Source organism: Atractosteus spatula, chromosome 17 (assembly GCF_055471065.1).
Source record: "Atractosteus spatula isolate fAtrSpa1 chromosome 17, fAtrSpa1.hap1, whole genome shotgun sequence".
NCBI classification, from domain to species: domain Eukaryota; kingdom Metazoa; phylum Chordata; class Actinopteri; order Semionotiformes; family Lepisosteidae; genus Atractosteus; species Atractosteus spatula.
Window position 1 is genome coordinate 12,976,378 of NC_142722.1, and position 13,701 is coordinate 12,990,078.

The 13,701-nt window shown below is 39.4% G+C and overlaps 1 protein-coding gene across 1 annotated transcript; it reads left to right on the forward strand.

The window, feature by feature from the left end:
• The first annotated feature begins 3,111 nt into the window (after window positions 1-3,111).
• Window positions 3,112-11,665, forward strand: crkl (CRK like proto-oncogene, adaptor protein). Its single transcript, XM_088935645.1, has 3 exons — window positions 3,112-4,392; window positions 5,553-6,015; window positions 9,296-11,665. Exons 1-3 carry the CDS (start codon window positions 4,082-4,084, stop codon window positions 9,428-9,430), a joined length of 909 nt encoding a protein of 302 aa, XP_088791771.1. The 5' UTR covers window positions 3,112-4,081; the 3' UTR covers window positions 9,431-11,665.
• The last annotated feature ends 2,036 nt before the right edge of the window (window positions 11,666-13,701 follow it).

The following is a 13,701-nucleotide window of genomic DNA, read 5'->3' on the forward strand; positions in this document are numbered from 1 at the left end:
TGAGGTATGTTGTCTATTTCTTCCTTGGTGAAACCTGAGTGAAATATTAATTTATCAGTCATTTTGTCTTTAATTATCTAAGTGTTTCCCATTTTTATCCCTGAGACACTTCACCTTGAACTTCTTCTTTGCTGTCGAAATACAGAAAAAAATGTAGGCATGAGGGAGTTCTGTCTTGCTCAGTGGGAAGAAGGAAGAAGTATTATGTTTATATGTGCGTGCTACATTTTTTTAATTTTATCTCCAGAGCCTCTCACCCACTTATCATGGATGGCATTAGCACAGATTTCTACAGGGAAACAATCTAGGTTACGGCCTTCTTTTTTACAAATTCTGCCCCATGATCAGGTGAAACTAAAAACTAGTGTAATATATACTATATATAACTCCTCATACCTAACTTGAAAACTGCTAATTGTTAGGGGTAGAAAACTATTAAGGGTTTAATTAAGAACCTACAAGTCAATCTAAAGAAGAGTCCTACAGGCACTCATGTCACAAGAATCAACACGGCCAAGACCTGCATCATGAAAAAGTCTCATTTCAGTTTTGTGAAAAGGATTTAAGTGGAACAAACTGTCCCCATCCTCAATATTCTATTAAAAGTATAAAAAATCTTTTTTTTATTTCAGTGCTTGCAAATGATTCTTGAAACAGCAGGTACACTCTATTGTATCATTATTGACATTATTGGCATTGACACGTTAAAATTCTAATGGAATTTAAAAAAATATTGTTACAGAATTTTAAAGGTGTTTATTTCAGATTACAACTGTGTAATGAATCACACATGAATTTGCAATCGTTCAGTAAAGTGTTACTTATCTTTACAGGGGTGTTTGATAAACTTGGTTTAAAATAAGAGTGTAGCCACAAAAACCTCTCTTAATGATACAAGGAGCACTGGTGATGGGTTTCTGTTTGTAGGGGATATAGCTTCTTTACAGGTCTTTAAAGCTAGGTATTTTAAAAATGTAAAACAGTATTTCTGCAGCTTCATTATTTTGTGTGATTCTTATAAAAGTGTTTTGTGTACTCTGATGTTTTATCATGTCATTTTACATTTAATATTTTTACTGCAAATACAAACATATAGTTCAGTTTTCAAGACATTTTATAAATGTTTTTAAATAAAATTAACTTATGTGATTAAAATCAGTTGTGTAGTTCAGTGCATTTCCACTATAGTGAATGAAAGCATGTATTTCAAATACTGTACATTTTGGAAAGAAAACCTGAGTTAATATAAGTAGGTACTTTAATATCTAAAAGCCATATTAAAGTCTGAAGCGGATCAAGTAATACACTGGCTTGACAAAAAGTGATGATCTGAAGACACTAATGTGAGATTAGTACTGTATAAATTCACCCTCTTTTGTTACATAAAGAGGCAGGCTTATTCTTTTCACCCTGGAGCATTAAAAGATTAAAATACATACAGAATCAATCCACGTTGACATTTTAAAGCAAACACTGCCATTCTGTTTATAGCTTGTCATGTTGCAACATCCTCTTTTATAATCGATGTTCATCTAAATTAAAAATACATCTTTCTTACTCAAACATTATGCTTTTAGAAAGATTGAACTGTAAGCTAATTTGTATATTAATGCAAACAGCGTCTCTTTATGTTACGTACGCAATGCGTGGCTTATTATTGCTAAAGTACACTCTTCCAAAATTGTAGGTAATATTTAATTTCCATTTTTGCACATCGATAATTTTCACTAGTCCTCTCTCTCAGGGAGTTATGTGAGAAATTGGCACACGTCCGCCAATACGAACCAGTGGGTGCAAAACCATTATATTCGTCCAAACTGGGTCTCTGTGAAAAGCTAGGCTGCGTTCCAGTGGCTTTTTATGCAACCCGGACACTCAAAGCCTGTTTTTCCAGCCTCGTAGGAAAAGTGAATTCTTCCAACCCCTTCTTTGAATTCCCAGCACAGATGAGGAAATGGGGACCTCTGGCTTTTAGCCACAGTGTTATGCTGGAGCTCTCTCAACAAACAACTGACATTCTCTGTCCATCTCCTTCATCAGCAACGCACTTAGGAGGGGTTTCGGTATGTCTCCTGCATCCCAATACTGATGCACTCATTTCTGAACACGCTTACACTGCAACTGTGGAGACCTGTGCTCAGGATAACCATTCTGCCAATGTCTCCAAGGCAGGGAACAAAATCTTCACAAAAGAAATCTTCATAGATTTCTTCACAAGAAACACAATGTCTTACACAATTCACATCTAATATTTATAGAGCTCTGAACTGTGTGAAATGTTGGTAGTGGATGTTTTGCTTTTAAAAATACCTTTAGGATGTGGTAGATTTCTGCGGTCTGGCTGGCAGGTTTAAACAGGGAGTGGAAATCTCAAAGTCTGTCCCTATATGTATATGCTACAGGAAAAGAGAATTATTTACATGTGAGTAGTGTGCTGGTCATTTCTGGTTGTATTTTCACAACCCCCAAAATATGAATGGTAAGGGCATTAAAATTGACGTTTTTTTTCATGCTGTCGCTGTAAACGTGTATAAACTGCCACCATAAAGCTGTCTTTGGCGTTAGCACTTATTTGAACAAATTTTAAGAGATGGTTATCACCAACGTGCATGCTGAATTGTGCGATTGCATAATGCCCGCAGATGAGCGCCAGGGGGTCGAGTAGTTCCCCGGAGGGGTGAGAAACCTCCCACAGGCCAGAGGTACAGCGTCGTACAGAACCGCTGCCTGCCCATTTCATAAATCCTGTCCAATCTAAGCGAGACGACGTGCGTTTACGTCTCAAGATACCGACATTGCGTCTTTTAATTGTCTGATTAAACGTAGGTACCCCCTGACAAGACACGTCGGGGGCCCGGTTTAAGTGGTTTAGCTTGGCTGACTTCGGTATACAAACTGCGAGACGAGCTTGTTGGGGTTGTTGTTTGTTTTGTTTTTTTTTCCAGCGAGGAAGGTGCCTTTTATAATGTCAGCTTTTGAAAGGACCCCGCCGTAGACTTAAAAAGCAACAACACACAAACAAAAAAAAAAAACAACCCCGCGACCGATCACGACGGCTCCGCACGGGCAGCTCGAGCCTGCCCCCTCTCTGCTTCCTCTTTTGAGTCGCGAGGAGGGTGAAGCCGCAGCCTTCGGCCGCGTCACCTGCGCGCGGGGTAGAGCTGGGAGCGCGCGGACCCGCCCTCCGCGCCGCCATTACTGAGTCGGGCTGTGTGAGGCAGGCAGGCAGGCGGATTCCTGTATCAACAGGGTGAGGTGGGGGAGTCGCGAAAACGTACCTGAGTAAGGGCCTACCCGCGTTCGTTTGTGTGTGTGTTTTTTTTTTTGTTTTTTAAAAAAAAAAACCCCGAAAGCTTCGAGATCCGCTGCCGAGCCGGGATTGGCGACACTCGAGAGGCTGGAGAGGGGGGGGGTGTTTTGCAGCACAATTCATTTTGCTTTTCGACGAGACGTGCGCGAAGGCCGCCATTTTCGTCAGCCTGCTTCTGGAAAGTCTGTACCGGAGTCGAGAGAGAGAGAGTGAGAGAGAGACCCCCCCAAGCCTTGTTATTCGCACCCTTCCTCCGTCTCGGGAGCTGATTATTGCCAGCAGGAAATCTGCGGGATTGAGTTGGGCCATAGTCGTAACGCCGTTGAGCGAGATGGGGGACAGTTCGTTACAATAATATTTCCCGTTAGTTCAACGGACTGGCACACGGGCTGAAGAACATTGTTTCGGCAGATGGTTGTTGAGCGTTTCTTAAAGAGCTGCCAGAAAGCGGAATTACCTTCCTGGTGCTGGGGCCGTTTTCTAGGTCGTTGACATACCGGGCAATGGAAAAGGCGGCATTATAATGTTTCAAAGTCTGCCTTGTAGCTAGAGCTCTCTTGTGAAACGTCGGGGAGGAAATCGGTGTTGCCGGTCAGGGCTGCCGTCGTCTTAAACTTCGTGCCGTGTTTGGGGGGGGGTGAACACTCAACCCTACATCTCTAAACAAAACTAGGCGTTTCCCCCCCACCCCCAGAAAAAAAAAAACACCCAAATCGGACGTTTTTATTTCTGTTCTTAATCATTTGGATCCCGTCTCGAGCCTGCCCAGCCATGTCCAACGCGCGGTTCGACCCCTCGGACCGGTCCAGTTGGTATTTCGGGCCGGTGTCGCGGCAGGAGGCGCAGAACAGACTGCAGGGGCAGCGGCACGGCATGTTCCTGGTCCGGGACTCCTCAACGTGCCCGGGGGACTACGTGCTGTCGGTGTCCGAGAACTCCAAGGTGTCCCACTACATCATCAACTCGCTGCCCAACAAGAAGTTCAAGATCGGCGACCAGGAGTTCGAGCACCTGCCGGCCTTGCTGGAGTTTTACAAAATCCATTACCTGGACACCACGACGCTGATCGAGCCGGCTCCGAGGTGAGTGCCGCCGGGTTGGGATCTGCGGCTGCAGGGAGGGGAGGGGGTGGGGTGAACGCATTGGTGTGCGGGCTGTGAAAATCGATTTCCTGTTTTTCTTTTATTATCTGTTGAGGGGGTTTAGTGTTGGTTCTTGTGTGCGTGTGTGTAAACCTAGTGCTTTGCCTGGAAGCCTTTCTGGTCAGTTCTTCCCCTAACTTGTTCTCGGGTGCTCAACTTCCGTTTTATTTTAAATCGAGAGGCGAGAAGGAACTACCGCCCTTTCAGGCTTGTTTGCTGGACGGGCTCGTTATGTGGTCTTTGATCTTCTTTTTTTTTTTTTCCCCCCAGAAATAAAAGAAATAAGATTGCATTGATTGCATTGTTTTGGAGATATGCAGGAGATGGCCCAAGAATAAAACTACTGTTTCGCTCACTAGAATAGTGTGATATTGCGTTGAACGCGAGCTCTCAAATTTAGTGAGAAGTGCTTGGTTTGCTTGAGGGAGTTTAGGTTTTGTCGGAAACCGTAGGGAACTTTTAGCTTGTATATCTGTAAATAAGGAAAAGATACCAGGAAATCCGTGAAGCTGGTGGTGTGACAGCAACTAGTATTACATGTTGCAGACAGAAACCCCATGAGATGCATTACTTTGTGGGCTCCTCTTGTTTCTTTAACCTGTTACTCTGTAGTTCAAAGCCAGTCTTAGTTCAAATAACCTGTTAGAGGCAGTGCAGAAAATTATGAAGAGTCCTTAAGTGACATGACCAGTTGGGGTTTCATTTTCAAATTGTCTGCTTGGTGTGCATAAAGCCCCCTCAGTTTGGGGCTTGATTTTGAGACTTTTAACTTTGGATTCTTAGATTTTATGCACTTTAGCAATTAAACAAGCATAGATCTATTTTAAGAAATAATAAATGATTGGTAGAGACCAGGTGAAAATTGTGCCAGAACACCAGGGTTAACACCCCTACTCTTCGAGGAATGCCCTGGGGTTTTTAATCCCCTTGGTTCATATTAAACAAAACCGCAGGAATAATTTATAGAGCAGTTTTCTGCCATTTTGTAAAATCTTTGTTCCGATGGTACCATTGAAGAGACAAACCGTTAATTGAGTTGCTTTGTGCTCTCGACGGTTGATTTTGGTTGAAGTGGGTCATGTGTACGTTGTTCTTTTCAGATACCCAAATCCATCTGTTGGAACCAGTCCCGCACCTGTGGGACAAACCGAGGAGAATCTGGAGTATGTTCGGACTCTGTATGACTTCACCGGGAGCGATGCCGAGGACTTGCCCTTCAAGAAGGGGGAGATCTTGGTTATCTTGGAGAAACCCGAGGAGCAGTGGTGGAGCGCCAGGAACAAGGAGGGACGGGTGGGAATGATCCCTGTGCCTTACGTAGAGAAGCTGGTTAGACCATCGCCACATCAGCAGCAGTTCCATGGCAACAGGAATTCAAACAGCTATGGCATCCCTGAGCCTGCCCACGCCTACGCCCAGCCTCAGACGCCCTCCCCTCTCCCCCCTACCACCCCAGGCGCAGTCATCAACCCCTTGCCCTCCACACAGAATGGACCTGTAATGGCTAAAGCCATCCAGAAACGTGTGCCTTGTGCTTATGACAAGACTGCCCTGGCACTAGAGGTAGGATGTGCATTTCTCTGTTCTTAATAATGTACCCCGTCTTAATGAACTTATTTTCACCCATAACAATTTGTTATTGCTCTTGCTGCTAATTGCACCACTTTGGATGAATCTTTGCCTTTTCCGCTTTGTTCTATATATAACATCTATTTTATGTTTGATATAAAGCTTGAGTGTGGACTGTGATTGCACTGATTTCAGCCATGCTGTAAACTACGTACAGTTTTAAGGCTTCAACTATTAAAATGACAGCAAAGTCTAATTAGGGAAAACTTTAACATGTTCCATTTAGAGTGTTAGTTTGGATTTTTTTTCTTTTCTTTTCACTAGCTCATTTGTGTTCATTCCCCTGAGCGAATGTGCAAATTAGGTTGCTGTTCACGATAATGAAAATGCACTCAGAAATAGAAGGTGTAATTGGGTGCAAAAAGACTGACGCGTCATTGCTCATGCTATTCAGGGGATAAACTCGAGTATCTAATTTGGTGGAAATAAATGATCTTCGTGTGCACGTCTAAAATTATTATATACCTTTATATATTAAATAGCTAGCATGGATGCAGCTGTCTTGTAAGTGGAAAGTCATTTATCTGAGCATTCTTCAGTGCACTTCGTGAACAGATTATAATACACTGTACTCTAAGAAACTACTGTCTTCTTGTGCTGTTCATTCATCCATGTTGGACACAGCACAATTCTAGTCTAACATGACAGAGAACCTGAAGAGCTAAATTAGATGATTAAGACAGTTTCGCAATCTTTTTTCACATTTATGGTGCGACTCTAATCAAATCTCCAAAACATACTAACAGCACAATTCTTGATCTTTTTATGTCTCTTCTTCAAAAGAAGAGATTAAGGAGATTTTTTTTAAGACAGCCTCGCCCTTAGCATTCAGTAGAAGCTGTACTTGGCAAGCAAGGGAGAAAATATCTGTAGGGTATAGCTTCACCTGGAGAAACACCAGAGAATGGGTGTGGGGAGCAGATTGAGAAAGCACAATATTGTATCTGTGCTAGTTTCCCCCGAGGACATGAATTTTTTTAGCAAACGTGCATGGTGGAAATTGCTCATTCTATTGACAGGTATTCAGACAGACCCAGTAGCTGTCTATAGGGACATTAGTTGGTGGTGCCATACACATGCTTTTGAGCTGTAAAGTCAGTGGATATATAGGGAATCTTAAATATAGGTGATGATCCAAACACTGTCTTGTTGATTACAAGATAGAACCGTTTTGCAGACTTTTGTATTTGGGAAGTTGGATACTAAAGGTGATAATGAGTATTTAGAATGTGTTATTTTGTAATAGCAGCTGAAAATGTAAGCATTATTAAGAATGACGGTATCGGAGTCATACAGGAGACATTCAGTCATTGTAGGCAAAATATCAACATAATGTAAGGGGGGTGCCATTTTTCTTACTTGCGATGATACTCCTCCCTATTCACATTTTAATTATCTGAGCTGTATTTTTTTAGCATAGATTGTTCTAATCTTGGGATTCCTGTTAGGCTCAGGATGGAACAGGATTTTATCAGTGTTTTGGCAGCATGGAGTTCATTCATGGAGGAGCAGTTAAAAATACGAATCCCCTCAATGCTCTACTAAGATTGAGTGCTTCCAAAAACACTGTTTAACAAATGCTTCGATAGTGCATACTCACATTTTACTCCTCCATCTATAACTATTATTATTTTGTTGAGCATTCTGTTTGAAATATCTGTAATGACCCCTTAGAAGGTTTGTTTAGTCTTTTCTATTCATTGGTTGATCCCTGCTTGGAGGTACAGTTACTTTGTGTCTTTATTTAGTTATGAATTCTTAATAATGGGCAGCAGCATCCTCTGGAAAAGTGTTTTGATATGTAGGTTTTTATGATGACATTCTATTTAGCATTGAATATTTGTGATCCGATGTGATGGCTATACTTAGGGACAGCATCACCAAGAAAAGTCTAAATTCCATCGGAGAACTGATACAGTATATTTTAGTTTGAAAGGTAATGCTCTTTTAGGTTTGAAACTCGGTTACATAATCTCAGCCATTGTGACTAGCTAGGCCTGGTAGAGCCTCTAGCATAGCAGTGTAGAGCTTTACTGTCCTAACACTAGATAAAGAACACTATAGTAAGTAAAAGTGAGTATATCAAGTAATTTATGATGTTTGTGTGCTAATATTCCCAGAGGGCATAGGTTAGTTGTTGGTGGACTATTGAGGTTATGAAAGTGTTTTTGAAACATGGATAGTTTTGATTAATTCTTCTTAGCTGCAAGATAAAGTCTCATGAAAACGTGACCACAGACATTCAGATGGTGAAATATAAATGTTGAGAAATAAGACTTTTCTTGGATAACTCCTATGTTTTAGATCTAGATATTGTAATGCTTGAAGACCTCATGTATTTGTTTAATTTTGAAGACTTTATTTAAATCAGTGTATGCTGTATTAACTTTTGATTTATCTTTGATTGAATGTGATTTTCATGTCTCTCTAAACCAGTTATAAGTAGGCAATCTTTGTGATCCTAATTACAAAAAATAGATAAGGTTAGATATCAAGAGTCACAGATCCCTCAGATTATGTATTTGTCTTGATTTAACCAGTTCCAATCGCTTTTCTTTTTGCCATATCTCAGAAATAATAGGTGGCGATTAGGGACTTTTTTAAAAAAATAATCTCAACATGTTAACCTTTTGTATGGGAAAGTGTAATTGAATGTGAATCGCAGAGGATAATGAAAGTCCAGTTTGTGTGGTCTTGGGTAGCTTGAATACTTTTGGCAGCTGAAGTTTTGTTGCTAAACTTAGATGCAAGATAATGCCATTTTGGAAATGTTTATTTTACAGAGTTTTTTAATGACGGGATGACTGGGAAGTTGCACGTGCTTAAATTAGAATTTTGGTTTGGTTTCCCTTGCAATTTCAATTGCATGGGCATAAGATTTAGTTTGTCAACTTCTAAAATGTTTGGTTTGACAAGAAATCTTAATAAAACTTGCCCCACTCTAGAAATGTAGATCTGCATTTGTTTTACAACATTGATACTTTTTATAACATAAGAAGTAGGTAGGATATATTTAACATGATAAACTGTCGCTGTACATTGGAGAAAAGTCTGCTGAACCCTCTGAAATGGTATTGAAAATTTTCAGAAATTAGAAATGTTTCATGTAGTATTACTTTTTAGAACACTTACGACAAATCACTGAGGTCTGAATGGATGTAAATCGATGGGTATGCAGTTTATTTAATTTGTTGTTGTTTTTTTACCCTGACAGGTCGGCGATATTGTAAAAGTGACAAGGATGAACATTAGTGGCCAGTGGGAAGGAGAGGTGAATGGTCGGAGAGGGCTGTTTCCTTTCACTCACGTCAAAATAATTGATCCCCAGAACCCAGAAGAAAACGAATGATGAGTGCAGTTTTTGCATTTTTGCCACCTCCATTCGTCCGTCCTGCTATCATCGGCATCATGTTTGGTGCACTGCTTCAATGAGCTTAATCTGCAAAACCGTGTTGCAGTCAACGAAGAAATAATTTAATCCGCAGCAGTTGTTGGAGTTTGCTTCTGACTGTTTTAAACTCTGCCTGTAAACTGCCATTAACCCCTCTCCTGTTATCGGGAATTGTTTTAATGTCTCTTTCTTTTTTTATCACCTCCCCCCACCCCTTTGGACTGTAGGCTATCTAATACTGAGCCATTAAGTGAGATGTATACTGTCACTCTGAAATGATGACTAGATTTTTTTTTCTTTTCATGTTTGGAGTTTAAAGCTGCTTTAACTGTTTGCAAGCCAAATGTGTTATTTCAGCTCTGTGTCAAAAGACTGGAAGAGGTAATTGAATTCAAGAAGACTTTAGCAACACAGGTGGAGAAGAGAACAGAGGCTATGAAAATTCTGAAAGGAAGTTGCTACTGTGCTGTCAAAGCCAATTGTTCACATTTGTACCTTAAATATAGTGGAAGGTTGCTGCCTTTATTTTAGAATAATTGAAATATGTGAAGTTTGAGTGTTTAACTGTGTGACCTGAAATGTCTTTAGCTTAAAAGGATAAGGAGAAAGAATAATCATTTAAAGTAAAAACTAATTCATCTAAGTATAGAGCAGAAACAGCGGCAAGAACATGAGACCTATTTCAAGGTGTTCTCTAGTCTTTTTTTTTAACAAAGACCACTTTGGCCTCAGTTCTTAGAATGAAGCTGGTGTTGAGACCTTTTCAGAGAACGTTTGACAGGCTGTCTTTTGTTAGGGGTCAACTGTACATTAGTTCTAGCCCGTTTTTGCCATAGACATGCTCAAATAATAGCCACAGTTTAGAAAAAACGTTTTAGGTGCAATAGAACTGAAAAACACAGACGTATTTATTAGGCGCACTGTTGTGACAAGATTTGAAAGGGAAAGGTTTCCGGGTTTTATGGGTAAGTGCTCTCTTGCCGTAGCCCTGTATCATTACTTACAAGTCATCTAGGGGTATAGGACAGGAAGCACGCTAAGCGGTCAGCTTACTGCTTTTCCTGAGAATTTCGTTGGACATCTTCAGAATGTGGGCATTAATTCCTGTCACTTACATGATCCCAATTGTTTCCCACCTAAGTTGTTCAAATTATCAGAATACTACAGGGGCAGAAGGCATACTTTACACATCTGCTGAACAACACATTTTGTTTTTTCTCTCCTTTTCATTTAAGGCATAATTTGGATAGCTGTATCCGTTTAAACCAAGGTTTAATCGATCTATCACACCACTTGGAAAAACACCAATAATTTCCCCATGGCACCTGAAAATGTAAAATAAAGAATTCTAGGAGTATCAGAAAGCATGGTGGCTTACTGGTCTTATTTCTACATTTAAAATAAATCTGTATTGAAAATACGTGTTTGTCAGGAATATTTCCCCTTTTAATGCTTTGTGCTCTTGAATCTCTCTAGCTTTGTTGTACGCTGTTAGAATACTGCATAAAAGGCTGTCTGCACAGAAAAAGTGTTCATGCTGCTGCTGCCTTTCAATAGTGTCTTATCCCAAACCCAGGTTCAGAGATTAATGGAGTTGAACTTTTGATCTCGGACTTGTAAGATTTCTTTTTAAAAATCCGCTTTTGACCCATGCATTACAAATTGTGGTGAAATAAACTCTTGCGCAAACCTAAACTGAAAAAGAAATATAAAAGGGAAGATGTCTGTCGGTGGCCTCTGTGCATGATATCCTGACCTTGCATTCATTTAAGGAGAAGGTCAGATGCTGCTTTGTTACCTAATGTTTCTTCTAACCTATTTTTTATTGCATCTCTGGAATGGCCGTATCTCTTCCTGTGTAATGCTAATGTTACCAGTGTGACCTCCATTATAACTCTTTGATTGAGCAATATTTAGTATTTTTCTAAAGGCATTGAATTTGCAGACATTTTGCTCTAATTAAAATGGAGGTTGGTTTAACATCTGTTTGATTTTTATGACATTAACAGTATTACAGTACTTTATTCATATTTAGGAAGCAGAGTGTCCGTGTTTCTATTTTATTAAAAAAATTGTGCCTTTTATTTTCTTATGCCATTTACACATGTAATACGTCACATGGTTAACACAAGTGTTGGTAAAAGAAGCATTATGTACAGTGACAGTAAATAAAATTTACTTCAACTTCTAGTATTCATTTATCCAGGTTTCTTTTGAGCATTTTTAAAACATTCTGGTATCCTAAATTGTGAAATGCAAAACAAGAGCAAAAAGGGTTGGGTTTAGATTTGAATATCAGGAGAAACCATACTCATTCTACTGTGGTTTTCACTTTGTCCCAGAGAAGCAAGCAATTAGTGCGTTTTAATAAGGTTCTATAACAGGAATCAATGAAGGAGCTCTGGGGGGAAATGGTTTAAGGCTGGTCTTGTCATACTGCATGTAGAAGCACTAAAAAAAGCTTCAACACATGAAAATCTTTAAAACCCAAGGGTTAAGACTTCAAAAATGGGAACAGTTGGAATTCAGGAGAAGCAGTTGAATTCTTACAATGTTCTCAGTTGTTCCTTAAATGCATACTGCCTGCAGTGGACTGAAGAAAGTAAACTAGGCGACCGTTAGTTATATTGTTGGCATTATAAAACCACATGCACCTATGCTGGTTTTTGTAGTATTTTTTTTTCTCCAAACAATCGATGACTTTCCTGTTGTCTTGGATAAAAGCCCTTTTTTTGGAACAAAGCAAGCATGATAGCAAACAGTTGTTTTCCATGTTAACTAAAAATCAAGAGTCTCTCAATACTTCCCATTCGTGCTGCTCAAAGCCCAGTATTTATAATTCAGACAGCACATCTGAAATTGTATGTGTTCTGATATCAGGTGGTAAAAATGAGCAGTTTGTTAGGAGAGGCGTTTTATACCTTCAGCATGGAACTTTATCACTGGTTCCTTGGAGCACGTTATGCCTCAGATTCATTTTAACATTTTCATAGACATCTGTTAATGGTTGTTCCACATACAGAATACAAAGCTTTTGTGAGCTTCCCATAAAACATCTTGCAAGACATCTGTTATATTTGTGATTTTTGCAGAGTACCAAATACATGTACTGTGATGGCACAACAGTTTTGTGTTTTCCCGAAAGCGGTATAGGAATGATTTAATTTTGCCTATCATTCTTTCTATTGGGTCACTAGAAAAAGACTCCAGTGGATTTGCTTGAAAATTATTTTTTCCAAAGTGTATAATGTGAAATAATTTCCTAAATATTAAGTCTACAGTAAAATGCAAAGATTAAAAATGCATTTCTTAAAACATTATTTCAGTTACTGCACCTGTTACATTTTAATAACCAAGTAATTGTGTATGTAAGTTTACTGGTAACCCCACTTTTACATTAGAAGCTCATTGCACTATAGACAGTAAGTTGTGACTATTTTTCAAATACGCATTAATGTAGCATAACAGAAGGCCACTGCATTGTGGTAACTAGCCATTTTAATTGCATTTACTTGGTGTGACAGATTGTTACAAGCACATAAAGCCAACACTTCAATTACTCCAGGTAATGTCTAAGTACTAACAGACTTTGTGTTTTCTGCTGGCATGTCTCCATTTTGGCATGCATTTTTAAGAAACGGGCTGAAGAAGCTGCTTTTTTGCTGTGTCTAACAAAAAAGGGGAAATTTGCAGAAAAGGCTGAACTTAGATTTTCATAAGCAAGTCCCATATGTTTTCAAAGAAAAATGTCAGCCTTTAAGGGGAAAAGCATTTTGAAGGGCTGCATCATACATGTGGATTATGTATGTATATTATATGTACATATCTATAGATTGTAAAGAATATTGGAGTATTTTTAAAATGACAAAATTCTCTGCTAATATTTATCTTGTGTGATAATTGTTCTGGCTACATGCAGTGTGTAGTTCTTTCAAAATACAATAAAAAGCTGAGTCTTGTAGATCCCACGATCAACACCTCTGTGCAAAACTTTTTCAGACTCATTTGTGTATTTGGTATGTTTACAGTGCTTTGAGTATCTTGAAAAGCACTCATAAATAAAATTGTGTTGTAATCACCTCCTAGTAATTTATAACTGGGGCTGCATTCTCTTCTGGTGCCTGGGTCTTCTTCAATAGAAGTAAAGAGGCTTTTATGACAAATGTGCCAAAACATCTATTTCTGGAGTGGGAAATACCCTTTAGAAACGGCAGTAATGAATTTAAATG